At 41.4% G+C, this 15,523-nt stretch overlaps 1 protein-coding gene across 1 annotated transcript; it reads right to left on the bottom strand.

Annotated features, from left to right (window-relative positions):
* Positions 1-3,414: 3,414 nt before the first annotated feature.
* ssr3 (signal sequence receptor, gamma) lies at positions 3,415-7,891 on the bottom strand. The gene is made up of 5 exons (XM_071898927.2): positions 7,683-7,891; positions 6,884-7,010; positions 5,102-5,200; positions 4,321-4,452; positions 3,415-3,761 (listed from the first exon to the last, which is right to left on the bottom strand). Exons 1-5 carry the CDS (start codon positions 7,813-7,815, stop codon positions 3,695-3,697), a joined length of 558 nt encoding a protein of 185 aa, XP_071755028.1. The 5' UTR covers positions 7,816-7,891; the 3' UTR covers positions 3,415-3,694.
* Positions 7,892-15,523: the final 7,632 nt, after the last annotated feature.

Genomic DNA, 15,523 nt, shown 5'->3' on the forward strand with positions numbered 1-15,523 from the left:
TATAAATAATGAGAAGGCATGGATTTCCGCCAACACGGGGATTTCTACCGGCATATATTCCTGAGATATAATTTGAAGTAAGACCTTTTATAAATGAGGCTTCAAACCAGCTTCAGCTAACATAGTCCAGAGTTCCTATTAACTAGAATTAGCTTTAGCTCAGCTCAACCCCACCAAATTTATCCGACCCCGAGCTTTATCCAGAATAGTATTCTGTAGTTATCTGATAGGCTGAGAGTATATTAACCAATAGATGCATGTGTTTCCCCTTCTATGGTGTGCCTCGGTTTTCTTCTCTGCAAAGCACACAATAAAATAATACCAGAAGGGTTTTTAATGAAATATACAGCAAGCTTCTAAAACAGTGCTTTATGAAGCAAGTCCTCGACGGGCAATCTACTGTCAGTGACCCCCTGTGAAGCAGAGGATTGTGGGAAGGTGAGAGTGTCAGTGGACGGGACGGGACGGGACTCTGTGAGGGGAGAGAGTGAAGCATGTCGCCCCCCTGTGGTCCCTTTGAGGAACTGCCACCCTGCTTCACTAGATAATAGATGAGAGAAATGCACTTTGCAAAAAGAAGTGGACTGCTTTCCTCTCGATCTGCATCCATTATGGGGACACTTGTCTCCTTTCTTGCCTGTGAACTGAACCTGCATTGTTGATTGCCTAAATGAACCATGTGGATATGGAATAGCATATAGTAAATCAATGTAATAAATGGATTACTGACATCCTGCCTGACAATGGTCACCATACCTGCTAAAATTGCTTGTTAATGGCACAGAGAGTTATAGGCAAGGTATTTGGGACATGGCAAAGGTTACAGTATTTATTCTAGAGTAGTGAATGAATAAGAAATTTATTTTGACATTTTGGGATACTGTTTGTGTTTGGGAAATTCGGGGGTGGGGGGGTGTATGTGTACATAAAATGTTAAGGCAAACCTTGTAACATAAGCAAAACCATCATCAAGCCTCTCTTCTTGCATATGAGAACTACACTGTACTGTATGGCTAATATATAAATAAAATGTACATAGAGTTCATTTGTTTCTCCTCAGCACTATCAGTGCATCCATTGCAGTGTTGGAGTCCACTCTTCATCCCGTCCAATAGGTCTGACGTTTATTCCATAAAAACTGTTTAGAAGGAGCAAGGATTCATTTTGTTTTGTTCTCCTGGCATCGTGAAGTCAAATAATGGAAAATAATGGCATTATTCAAAGATACTGATCTTCTGTTCAAAACTACATGTTGTCCCATTACTTGACCGTGATAGAGGATCATTATCTCCTATCAGTTGGCTCAGCTGTCAGAGTTCATGCTTGTCGCCTTCATGCCATTGTTGTTGACTTTTTCATCTGGAAATAAAGCCATCACAGAGATCAATAGAAATGTTGGCCAGATTCCAATTGAATCACTGCCTGACTTCCTTTGAGCACATTTGTTGACTTGCAGCACAAAATACCCTCCATCTTTTAATCACAAGAAATTTGAGTTAATTAGCCTTTGGCCAAAAACACTGTTACCCAATCATGAGTAAGTGTTAGTTAGCCCAGGGCAAATTATTTAAGAAAAGAATGTTTTTTTCTTCCTTGAAAGACTTCATATTAACTTCCATCATTTTGATACAACGTACTATGATGTTTACTATGAATTCATGTCATAAAGATTTATGTCAGTCTAAAAAGGTGGGCAAAATGTATTTGACTAATACAAAGATAGGTAAAGTGTGTTTAAGTGGGTTTACCCTCCACTACATCCCTGCTGGAGTGGAATTTGTAAACACTCACTCAGGCCAATTCAGTTCAGCTTTCTTCATCATAACTCTGGGGGCAAAAAAGTGTGACATCACATGCATCACACACAGTAGTTGCACCTTTAATTTGTGTGGAAGTCGACAAGTTGCCCAGACTTGAGTCAGTGATCATATTGGAACAGGGCCTGCCGGTGTGTGTGTGTGTGTGTGTGTGTGTGTGTGTGTGTGTGTGTGTGTGGAGACTTCCACCCTACAGAGTGCCTTGACTTGAGTCCCACTACAGGAAAAAACTTCAGGGATGTCTTTCATTACAAGGAGTTGTTTAACGGTGTTTGGATGCTGTCCTACAAAAAATGTGATGGCAAAACAATTGTGCAAAGCTATACAATTACATAAGTCTAGATATTGCAAGACTGTGATTTATTCAGTTGGACAAAGCTTAATACAAAGCAACAACACATTCACAACGCACTATTGCAGAGGGAACCTAACGCTTGCTGAGAGAATGACTCAAAATGAAGGTTACAACTTCTTGAAATGTAATGTATTGTAATCCCTGTGTACTGAATCCTATCCTACAGCAGGCGACTGTATGGCAATGGCTTTGTTCCAGTTTGGCTTTGTTCCAGTTTGTCTTTATCTAGGCTAAGTTTCCCAAAAGACCTGAAGCACCTCAAAGATAATGTTTGTCCTTAGAGACAATCCAACTGAATTTACACATGCACCTTTCTTTTTTTTTGTAACATTTTTGGAACAGCTCAGTCACAAAGTGGAAAATCTGATTCCCTGATCCTATCTTACTGATTTAAATAGAGTATCACATTATTAAATGCAATGTTTTTGTGGTGATTCTTTTGGGAAACTTGGCCCAAGGTGGTCAACATGTCGTGTTGGAGGACTGTGTGAGTGCAGGCATCGGCCTTAGTTCTCTTTTCACATATTTGTTACCATCAACAGGTTGAGAAGCTGGGGAATAAGTCTAAGGGCCAAAACCAACCAAGCTACAGGCATTTGGGCTACAGCTGGATTTGCAGACGGTCTGATTTTTAACCCTAATAAATCCAGATATTTCAAAACCAGATATGAAAAGACCCGCTATGGGTTACATAGGCTCAAACCTCAGATTTTCTATTCTGGTGTGAATCCAGCCTAGATCACCTAAATTATTTATATTATTTCTATACTATTCTAAGTGTAAACTACTGTAATCTATTCTACAAAACAACACTAAGTGTTGTTTTCTACAATATGTAAAGTTGTAGGTAGAAAAGACGCTGGGTTTTTCTTTTTATTCCTTTTTAAGTTGTGACATGCAAACCATCAGTGTATCTATATCCATATGTCCTCTCCTGTTCTGAACAGTAATTTTTCTGTAAATAGTCTATATGAAGGCGTGATTAAATAAATGCATAATGCCAACAGACAAGTTTGTGTTTCATCTTTGTTCAAGATGTTTCCCCAAAACCTACTTTATACTTTTGAAAGGTGTCAATAGGTTATTTATCACAGAAAAGGTTACTAATTTGACTATCAAATAAGTCTTTGTGATTCTCTAAAGTTTCACTTAATTCTTGTCCTATATAGCAAATTCCAGTAAAACAAACCATATGAATACTACTAGTATTTTTTTCTATTTGCCATGTACACACACAAAAGATCATACCTGGTCACTTTTATTGGTACAAAAACGGACAGACAGACAGACCTGGAGGAAGACCCTCCAGATATCAGATATTTGATCATGAATTTCATGAAGTTGAAATGTGGTATTTCAAACCCACCCCAACCCCATCCCATCCCTCATTTTAATGAAAAACAATATATACCCTTGCTTAACCCTGTCCCTTCATCCATCCCTCCCTCCCCAGCACTCCCTCCCTTCCCTGACACAAAAACCCTTGATCCTCCTCCTTCTTTCCTTTTCTTCCTGCCATTCTTTACTTGGAGCCGGTGGACAGCAGAGCGATGAGTCCTGAGGAGGCACTGATGGACAGGATGTAGTTGCTGGAAGACAATCAGTTAAGGCAAAAACACACATCACCAGGAGAGTACTGGAAGGCAAGGCTCACATTAATTGTATCCCTCTTGTTGAGAACTGATTTTAAGGGCATAGGTGTGAAAAATGTCCATGTGCACCATTTCTCTTGCTGAATAAGAGCAATTTGCCCTCTGTGCATCACCACAGAGATGCTACAATTGATGTGCTTAACACACACTCACACAACCTATCAATACAAAAAAACGCCCACCTTTTCATCAAACTGAACTGCACTCATGCCATTTGAAGACAGATACAGCATAAGGATGAGCATGTAATTATTAATAATACAGTATCACTTAAGAGCAAAAGTAAATAACCAAGAGACATGCCATTCTATGGAGGGGAATCCAGATAAGTTGAAGTGAAATTACCAAAAGACCCAGGTCTTTCTCTCCCATCTTGTCTGCTTGGTTTTGCAAAACATGTGTCCGCTGCCCAATATGTGAACACACTATAAACTGTCAGTGAACCGGTCCTACATGTATTACTGCTGATGATGATATGTATGGTTAAAAAGGATACACAGTGGGGTTGAAGTTCTTGAGCAGGAAGAAGGAAGCGATGATAACGAGGACCAGGAAGAGAGTGTTGTTGTAGAAGATGGAGAAGGTGGTGGCTTCATAGTCAGCGACTTCATTCTTCTTCCACAGGATCCTGGACCAAGACAGGGAGAGAGAATGCAGGATCACAGTCACTTTAATGGCCATGTACAAGCACTGAACAGAATTTGTCTTGATGGAACTGGTGCAGAGGACAACAGGATCTCATATACATTGCAATTGTGCATGATATAACAAATTAATAGTCTAATGCTTTTTGAACTACTTCCAATTCCATAGGACCCTTGAGGTGGAAGATAGACATTTATTTTATTCCATGAATTGAGGAAGACAGAATTGTTAAAGAAGAGGCTCAAACATCTTCTGCCTGGAACTTAAATTTGAGAAACTATCTACAAATTGACAGCAGGACTGATATGTCTGCCATGTGCTGTTTAAGAGTACCAACAGTTTAAGAGAGACTGTTTTAGAAGATGGCAAATGATGGCCTCGTAGTCTGCTAATATGTTCCTTTTCACCAAGATGTTGACAAAGAATTAATAGAGGCCACTGGCGAGAGGTATTCTGTCAAACTCTGGAAGTCACTGAGAAGGCTATTTGCAACATATGCCGTTAGTGGACACTTTCTCCCTCCTGTGCCACGGGTGTTCCATGTAGGAGTTGAACACCGAACCCACGCAGCAAATGTCCAATTGGATAAAAACTATTAAGGTATGGGTTTCCAAGACGACCGTGTGTCTCACCTCTCATCCTTCTCCTTGCGGGACATCTTGCGGTTGTCGGCCTCAGACAGCTTCCTGGTTACCTCCTTGGAAACGGCGTCCTCACGTTTCTGAGCCACTCTGGATGATCAAGAGAGGAAGGTCATAAATATTAAGAGCCAGTGGGTGATTTCTTCAAATTTAGTAGGGATGCCCTGATAACGTTTTTTGACGCCGATTGCCAATCGTCTATGAGCCATATCTGCCGATACCGATCAGCCATAGATAGTTTTTTTGTTTTGTTATAGCAGCTGGTATAGCAGTATTATAGGTCAGTTTCCATTTTACATACATTTCATCCATCAAATTGAGTCCTGGTTAAAAAGTATCCACATTTTCTTTTTTTCTACCTCAATATTTACTTGATCATTATGTAAACAAAACCATGTGCGTTCTAGGTGGCGCAACATGATTTAGTGAGATAACCGAAGCACAAGACTCAGACTGTTGCCACTTGCCTGTGTTGTTGAGTCGAGTTAAATAAATGGAGACACACTCTGAAGATATATATCCGTTTCAGTCTTTGTTTTTGTATAAGTGAATGTTCTTAAGAGAGAGAGAAATGAAACTTTTCAGTTGCCTCTCCGCTGTTAGGGTCTCGACCGTCGTCCAGTACGACGCGGACAGCGGTGCAGAGTGCAGACCATTATGTAAACAAACGCACATGGCATGCGATGAATTGATGCATTAAATAAGCAGAGAATTAAATGAGGGGAAGTAGCGGGCGTGACGGACCGTCCATGAAGATTTGTGTTTTTAATTAACATGTAGCCTAAAGAAATATGAATTCAAGAAGTTCAAGAAGGGAAATGGCTCACGTGTTTTGCGTCATCGATCGGTTTTTGCAATCGGCGACTATAAAGCATTATCGGAATTCTCCAATCTCATATTTATCCTGAATATCGGCCGATTCCGATTGCTGGCCGATCGATCGCGGCATCCCTAAAATTTAGTAAAGGGAGTAGTGGGCAAGAAAACTTTTCCACTAAAATTAACTGTTGATAAGAAAGATGTACTTCGTTCTTTTTTGCCAACCAGGGGGTGTAATCCCCTTCATTTCCCCTCAAATAGTCTCTGGTTACCCAACAGAGGTATGGGATGTACTGACAATAGTACAATAATCGGAAATTGGGCTATTACCCTGCTAAAATAGGGTATCAGTAACAGAAAGTTTACAAAATACTAAAATCAGGCAGCAAGAGTCACGTGTAACATGTTAGAAATCAAAGCAAAGCAATTTGATTTTCAGCCATTCACACAGATGGATGTTAGATAATGAAAAAAGGGATCATATCTCAATGAATCTTGTCCATAATAATCTGAGTCAATATTTTTTCAGTGAAAGTAATGGATGCAGTGACTATTCAAGCATAATCTGTATCAGCGCTGAGAAAGTTGTACTGTTGCACTCCAAATCAGAGTAATATTCAGGGAATTGAAACATGAATGGCTAAAAGAACTTATTCTTTTCCAGAGCTGTAAAACTTGCAGATGGAGAAACTTATCTATAGCCTGTTCTAAGACCATGCTCCTTCTCATTTGTCTTAAGATTCAAATCAAAATCAATAAATGACAATACTTCAGCACATAGGTCATAGTTCACCTTGCTATCTGTCTGTCTGTCTGTCAGTGTGTGTGTATATGTGTCCATCTTTAAAACGTTTCTACTTGTCCTGAGTGTATGCAAAAGAGGACAAGTTTACACAAGTCACTTTTCTAGTACAATTTACTTGTGCCTTAAAAAGTGTGACTTAAGTGTCTTACTTGTGTTTCAGGACGAACTTGACGTTCTTGTAGGCGAAGGCCACTAGGTAGGTGCTGACCAGAGTCATCACAGCATACAGAACCGCAGACTGGACCAGGTCCATGTGCCAAATCCTCCAGAACAGCCCTGGAAACACACACACACACACACATACACTTGTAACTTTGACTGTGGCGTGTTTATCAAACGAACGCAAGATTAAGATTTGACTATGCAGGAGAATTAAAATAGAGCTTAAGTTTGTGATGTGCACACTATGCTGGTCAAATACCTATTAAATCAAATACCTATATCAGGTTTTCTATAGTAGCCTGTAGCCATCCAGGCCACGTCATGGGGCTGCAGGCTAAGTGCAGTAGAGTTACTCTGCTGCACTAACATCCACTTAGCTTAAACTGAACTGAAGATAGAGGTGTTATCTGTTTGACTCTAATGTCTATTTTGCCTTTCTAATGAATGAATCAAAATCACAACAACTACAATTTAACTTTACTGCTGATTACCATTGCTATCAGGTTATCTACGCTACTTGTAGTAACTTCGCTATACTTGACATCTGGGTTAGCAGTTACTAACTGAAGTTAGCATGTCACACAGTCCCTCTCCTTTATAATTTAATGTTCTCTTATGTCTTAGAAACAGTTTGTGGTGCTCAAGTTCATTCTAGTAGGCACCCTGACAAGCTAGCAACAACTTTTAGTCATTTTTCCCTACGCCTCCAATGAATCAGTGCTAGCTAGCTAACATTGGCTAAGACAGTTAGCAGGAGCTAACCTTTTGCCATGAATGTGTACTCACAGATGGGAATGGCAGAAACGATGAGGGCATTGCCGTAGAAGAGAGCGGTCGACTTCGCCGAGAGGTTTCTGCTGAAGTCCTGGAGGAGAAGGTCTTCCTCCGACTGCTGCTTGTTGCTGCCTTTGGGTGCCATGGTTTTCAAACCGGCCTGTCTGCTGCTCTGTACTGGACTAAAGAAGACTGACACGTAGGAGTACACCGAGGATGGTGAAGCTAACGACGCGTCAGCATAATCCCGGAAATACACCAGCGCTTTCTTCTTCTTCTTCTCTCACTTTGTGGCAGACTAGACGCGTTAAGTGCACTGCCGCCCTCCACAGGAAGCCAAAGTCACTACTCTTGTAATGCAAAGTCAAGGAGGTTTTATCCATGGGTACATTTTTGTTTCTGCTAGCAAACTTTCTTTACTACATTAAGCAGCTTGTTATAATCTGCTAGCAAAGTTTTCAAAGAACTACTCTTATAATACTAAATCCTTGGATACATTTGTGTTTCTGCTAGAAAATATACACATTTCTTAAGCTGCTTCTTATGATCTACTAACAGAGTTTTCAAAGAAAAGCCTGAAACTCCAAGCAGCTCCCTTTTAGCAGAATCATTCATGGATTTAAATTCATCACTTCTGTTACCAACATAATTTTTTGTTTTACTTTGATTTTAATTTTAGGCTAAATAGAAAATTATTGCTTGCCTCTCCATTCAATGCATTCCTTCTCCTATGTCCTATCCAATGCCTTTTAAAAAAAAAAATAATGCTTCTCCCCTCCACCTTCCCCATAGGAACCTTCATATCAAATGCTTATCTACTCAAAGCACTCTTTGCCATTTAATGAAATACAGGCTTGTGGATCAGAAGCTGTCAGATGAAGAGTCTTATTCTGGTGATGGTCAGTGGAGGAGGAGCTGAGATATAAATGTTGTACACTGTCACCTACTGTGCAGCACTTGGCAGTGTTAGGGTGTTTGCAGAATATACATTTTGCCCACTAGAGGTCAATATCTACACGTACATTTGCAATTTAGTTATTCAGCTGATGCACATTTCCCCCAAGGGACTTGCAGTGAGTGCAACAGTAGAAGAAGCTGCAACCAACAGTAAGGTCAGGGCCTTAGTGCCCTTACAATAATCCTGTGACCCGAGAGTGATCGTGTAAGAACAAAGTGCAAGGAAAAGTAACATAGAATAAGAGATAAAGGGAGCGATATAAGGGATTTTTAGAGAGGAATTAGAGTGACTAGAGAGGGGGAAATCATTCAATAGGGAGAGTGACATGCGTTACTCGATTGTTCTGACTGGAGTGGGAAGGTCATTCCTCCACTGCGGAGCCAGGAGGGAGAACAATATCTCTCTGAAACTCCTGTTACTTTTTCTTCCTGGAAAACAGAGTATCTTTCATGGTGACCTCATGCTGCGCCAGGAGGCGTAAATGTAAATTCCAACCAATAAAACCATCACAGATTTTTTAACAATCCGCCCCTCCAATTAAATAAAACTGCCTTTCTCTCCCTGACTGATGTTCCATTGGTTTAGACTTTTGAATGATCCCTTGCTGTGTTATGTCCCGCCCCAACATCCTGTTTCAACAGGAAATACATCAAATCAAGGAAGTAAAGATGCCATGGAAAACAGTGTCCAATATAGAACCTCCTTGTGTCCAACAAGCAACACCTCAGTCTTCACTTTGCTTCACTTACAGGTAAGTGAACATGACTGCTGCAGAGTAACTTTGCTGAGCAACACCTGGTTTCTAATAGGTATTTTTTCACCAGAAAAGTCTAAAATGTGCATAGGCCTATATTCAAGATCTATTTAAGATCACCGTCCTGCATATTGTGTTGTTTTCTTCTGACAAACATGCCATATATGGTGTGTGTGAGTGTATGAGTGTGTGTGTATGTGTGTGTGTGTGTGTTAGTGTGTGAGCGACAGATGTCTTAGAGAGTGCATAAGCCATTATGTGGATGAGCATGTCTGCAAAAGTCCCTTCTCTTTCTTATCTTGTCCATCCAAGGCCATCACATGCCGGCCGCTGGAGACATTTTAGGACAGCGGAAAACCAGACTGACACTCGGCCTGCTGCTGCTGCCAGTGCAGCGCTTAACCCCCTGCTGGGCGGCTCTCTGTTTTTCTCTGTGTGCGTGTGTGTGTGTCTGTGTATTTGTGGGTGCATGTGTGTTTGTGTGTGTGTGTGTTAGACTGCAATGCAGACAGGCAGGTTTGCGTGATGTCGCTGTCTTTAAATGGGGATGGAGCTTAGGGATTAAACATGCACTTCAGGGGTGCAGGAAGGAAGCAAAGCAGAGGAGAGGGAGGGAGGGAGTAATGCCAAAAGGCCTGCCAACACAATGCCAGGCGAGGTTGGTGATCTCTCTCTCTCTCTCTCTCTCTCTCTCTCTCTCTCTCTCTCTCTCTCACCACAGACATAACCACAGGGGCAAACATACACACTGACCAGCCACAGCCAACACGGAATAGCGACACACACACACACACACACACACACACACACACACACAAACACACACACTGAACTCCTCCGGGGCAGTTTGCCTGGCTGTGCTGGTGTGTTTTAGCTCTCTCTGATCGCACCCTAAGGAGTTTGTATGACAGATCACCTATCACAATGACAAATTCATTTTGAGTTATCTTCTCTCACCAGCCCAAAGCCAAGCTGCAGGGGCCCGACATCTCTTACATCTGCATGCCACCACACTGTGTGTGTGTGTGTGTGTGTGTGAGTGTGGTAATGATACTGTGTAAAAATAGCAATATTGTGCCATGGGCTTTCCAAGGCACTTAGATCAACATGTCTCCTCTCAGCACATACCAACTTTTACTGTAATTTACTGTAATTTAATAATTCATTTTTTATTTCTTTATGTTACTGTAACTTTAACGAAATGTATGACTTCTAAGCCCATATACACAAGCACAAATGCATACAGCTGCACATATATGCGTGAACACACACACACACACACACACAAGGAGACGTCCTTCTGTGTGTGGCACAGATAGACTCACAGAGACCACAAAATCATGAAAGATGAACGAGGCACGTATGCAGATAAGAGTCCAGTGTGACATTTATTTAAATGAGTAACTGACTAACTATCTTCTACTATGACTGAATTTGATAAGCATGAAAGAACTACATCTTTTTCTGTAGTGTTAGTTATTATGGAAGTCCCCTGTCCTGCTTTCTCTCTAACATTCTTTCATAAATGGTGTGAATTAGGACTGAATAGGCATGTTGTAACACACAATCCTCTGTCTTCTGATGGCTAACAGGGGAACTAAATGTGTTAATCCATTATTTCATGTGCTGTAAAAATATAACTTTTACAATGTGCAGTCTGTATCTTTCACACACCAGGCTTGCTACCTCCTTCACTTATTATGTTAGGTAGTAAGTTAGTTTGTTCAGACAGGGCACCGTTGAGTATTAAAGGTTTATGTGTTTTTTCCTCTTCCTTAAGACCTTTGGTTTCTTCTCAATTTCCTTTTGAGACTGTTCCAAGGAAAGGGAGCAATCCACAACACAGCCTAATTCTCCTAACTGGAGTTGAAAAGGAACTAATGCTGGAGCTCATGACTACAAGCCCAGTGGAATGCTGCGGTGTGCAAGCTACTCCCCCACAAGTCTCTTCTTTCATTCACTTTTATATCAGAAAATAAGATTATTTTTTAATCAGATCAAATGCAATTAAAGTCCTTTTTACAACAAAAGTGTGAGAATATGCTTGACATGGACATTTGCAAAAATATGAAAGTAAGCAGAAGTTTATGGTCAATCATAAATCATAAAACCATAACAGAGCTCACAAGAAGTAACTGAACTGAACTATTAAAGTGTTTTCAAACTGTTCAAAGACGGCATGTCACAGTTGCCATTCAAAAGGTATGCGCCATTCTATACTATTGTACTGTGCAGTTTATGTAATTGGTTCTGTGGGTTACTTATGTTATGTTATGTTATGTTATGTTATGTTATGTTGTCTTATTTTCTTATGTTTTCTTGTGTTTTCTTGTTTTCTTACGTTATGTTATGTTTTCTTATGTTTTCATATGTAATGTTATGTTATATTTTCTTGTGTTATGTTATGTTATGTTATGTTATGTTATGTTATGTTATGTTATGTTATGTTATGTTATGTTATGATGGACAACTGTCTGGCTAGATGGATGGACCAACAGACAGATGGAGGGATAGATGGAAAAATGAAACAAACTGAACACCATGGGGGAAGAGAAAGGAGGACGGAACAGTGCTGGTTTTCACTTCACTTCCACTATCCGTAGATCATCCTCACCTGTCAGTCCTGCGATCTGTCGCGCAGGAACGATGAGATCCGACGCGACAACAGCACACTAACTAGCAGGGAGAGAGAGGGATGGAGACAGGAGAGGTAGACAGATAGAAGCACCTGCGTGATGGCAGTGCAGGCGCCGTGCCAGTGTTACAGGGCCTGATGACATCGCTCCTGTCATCCCTCGCTTTTGTCATCCCTCTATTCTTCCTCCCACCCACGCAAACCCCACCACACCCCCCGATCTCTCCCTCTCGCATGCAGACGTTTGCTCAAATGGTTGCGTGTGCCTCTCCTCTCCTATCTCCTCTTTGTCCTCTGATTTATTTTCCCCTTCAGCGCAAAGGCACGGAGGAAAACGTGAGATGGTGGGAGCGGGGGTGGAGGGTGGAGGGTGGGGGTGGGGGGGGGGGGGGGGTGTTGGGGCGGGGTGGGGGGAGCTAGGGGGTTTGGTCCCTAGGAGAGATGAAGGGAGGAAAAGGAGTGAAATATTTGTCTTTTCAAAGGATGCCAGACATGTGTTTACACTTTCTGCCCACTTTCTCCGTAAATAGTTTCTTCTCCCTCGTGGTTGTGCGCATGTGTGCATGTAAACACGCATGCAAGCATATGTGTGTGTGTGTGTGTGTGTGTGTTTGAGAGAGAGAGAGACAGAGGGAGGGAGAGACCCCAGAGACTGAACCTAAACTTTGATCTCTTCAGCACTCATCCTTGTTGGGCAAATGTGCAAGTGAGAAGTCTACGCGTGCCCACACACACACACACACACACACACACACACACACACACACACACACACACACACACACACTCACATACTCAGAGGTCCACAGTGGAAATAAGTTGTTGATTTCTTTTTATCCTCAATCATTATAAATATGATGTACTGCACAGTTCTTTTTATTAACATATTGCTCATGCATGTGAATGTGTTCTATGTGTATTTTGAACTTTCAAATAAACCAGGCTACCACCTACCATTACTACAAACATGCACACACACACCCACACGTATCTGCACTGCTGATACACCTGTGAGAGCCTGCACTGTAAAAATATCAGTTTTAATAAAAAATCTAGTATTGAGTCTGATTTGATAAAAACAGTTGATAAAGTCTGCCAATGGGGTGAGATAATTTCTCCATTTTCCAATGCAAACCAGCTTGTTTGAAGAATTTTCTTGAATCAAGTGTCATTTTCATGATGTGTGATCTGCCTTATACATGAAATTCATGTAGTGTAAACAACGAAGCATCAGGCACTTCCGGGTTCCTTTTGACCACTAACTTGAAATCGATTCTATTCTGGACTGAAACTTTAGTCAAACTGACAAAAATGTTAGCAAGCTGAATGCCACTTAATCTAACCTAGATATGAATACATTAGTCAGCTATATAAATGAAGTTAGGTGGCACATGGTAACTAACGTGAACATGGCACAAAAAGATTTGATGTTAGCTTGCTAAATTAACACTGATAGAATGGCTAAAGCAGACATAGCCTAGCTAATGCAACTAAGTTCCTCTGTGAGAAAAATAAGTAAATTATCTACTTACTTGTGACAACAGTGTCCTTTGCAAACACAGTGATGATTTGATGGCTGCCAGTCTTTCCCAATTCCAACATGAATCAGCCTCTTCAGTGAACTTATCAGGCCAGCAGCAGCACTTTATTGCTCTTCTTGCTTTAATTTTTTCACCCAGGCCTCTTTGTTTTATTGCTTGCTCTGACTTTCTTGAGGGAAACCAAAAGAATCCAAATCTGTTTCCCCTCTAAAACCTGGGTTTGCACTCCAAAATACAACAACTTTTGTAATTTTGCTCCAGAATAGACGTCAAATTTCAAGTTAGCGGTCAAAAAGAACCCAGAAGTGCCTGATGCGCAGCTGTTCGCACTACGTGAACTTCATGTACTCAAGATATTGACATCTGTTTCTAGAAAATTCCTGAAACAAGAGGAAACAAGTTGCCTTGTAAACAAGTGGAATTATATAAGCCTATAGGCAGATTCATTCACTAGTTTTAAGAAAAATAGGATTTTAAGACTGAATATGGGACTAAATGACTTGTAAAGGTGAACATTTTTTGCAGTGTGTGTGTTTCCCAGCTGATGATAACAATGACGGTGTGAGGAGGTCTTGCTGTGGTCAGATAGGCACTGCTTATCAGGTCAGCTAGACCCAGGCGGTTAGATCCCTAACTAACCAGGGTGTGATGACACAGGCTCGGCTTCCCCTGGCAGAGTTATGGTGACCCTCCGTTCAGTGATCTGTCCCAAAACAAATGCTCACGTGATTCCATTCCTTCACTCCTAACTGCACAATAAACCCTAGATTTCAGAGTGTACTGATAAAGAAACAAATGGATAAGATTGTACCTCTCTGTTTTGATGTTTAAATACAAAGTGCACCATGGCCTGGTGGTCTATTTGCAAAGCTGCTTGCTGTTGAATGACATACATGGGAATTTCTATCCTTGAACAAACTTAATGAGAACGCATTGCATAGGACATTTTGTGCGTATGAGTTTGAGTGTGTGTGTGTGTGTCTGTGTGTGAGTGTTTAGCCAATGTGCAGAGACATGAAGGCTAACCTGCTGCCAACTTGGCTTGTCTAAGAAGCAGAGAGAGAGCAGAAGATGTTGACATTTTGGCAGCGGAGGGAAGCTTGCTGTTCCATCTGCATCTGAAAGGTCACTGTGGGGTTTGGAGCATCAAGTGTGTTTTAATGTGTGTGTCTGTGTGTGTGTCTGTGTGTGTGTGTGTGTGTGTGTGTGTGTGTGTGTGTGTGCTCCTGTGCCTGCCAAAAGCAATGTGTTTAATATGTGTGTCCAGCTCATCAATTCCGTGTGAAAAGAGCAGAGGAGAGGCATAAACAAAGATGCTGGGAGTGTTGGGCACAGCACAAACATAAGAATCCACTTCCCCTCTCTCTCTCTCTCTCTCTCTCTCTCTCTCTCTAAAATGATGTGAGAGACATTCCTTCTTTGAAGATGTTTATAGTAACGATGGAAGAACAGGCAAACCAGCAAACAAAAGACATTTTCAGTAACACAGCGTTAACATTACATCAATGAGATCCAGCAAACTTCAGCTCACCCAGCTCTTACAGGTTGGTGTGATAATTGAGACTGTCCTTGACCTGGATTGACTTCAGCCCCCGTCCTGCTGAAGTGTCCTTGAGCTAGCCACTGAATCCACATCAGCTCCAGGGGCGCTGTACTGTAGCTGACCCTGACCTCTGACCTCCAGCAAGTGGAAGAGAGAGATCAATAAAGTATCACAAAGAAAATCTCAGGGGGTCAGGGGTACAACCTGCTACAAAACCATTTTGTCACAAAGGGCTTTACAACAATTTCATATAAAACAAACCAGAGCACCTTGGGCCAAAGGTTATTGATTGACTCTGTAGTTGTTTCATCGGACCGGAGGCCTCATGTTCTGGACATTCGGGTGAAGAGAGGGGCTGAGCTGTCAACGGATCACCATCTGGCAGTGAGCTGGATCAGATCACAGGAGAGGCTCCAGACATG

This window comes from Centroberyx gerrardi, chromosome 6 (genome assembly GCF_048128805.1).
Source record: "Centroberyx gerrardi isolate f3 chromosome 6, fCenGer3.hap1.cur.20231027, whole genome shotgun sequence".
Taxonomy (NCBI): domain Eukaryota; kingdom Metazoa; phylum Chordata; class Actinopteri; order Beryciformes; family Berycidae; genus Centroberyx; species Centroberyx gerrardi.

Bases quoted from the DNA above. Each gene is read 5' to 3' on its own strand.
- ssr3 (XM_071898927.2), bottom strand. From the start codon at position 7,815: ATGGCACCCAAAGGCAGCAACAAGCAGCAGTCGGAGGAAGACCTTCTC. The intron at 5,201-6,883 runs GTAAGACACTTA...TTGATCATCCAG, and splicing joins AAGTTCGTCCTGAAACACAA to AGTGGCTCAGAAACGTGAGG. The intron at 3,762-4,320 runs GTATCCTTTTTA...ATTGTCTTCCAG, and splicing joins AAGAACTTCAACCCCACTGT to CAACTACATCCTGTCCATCA.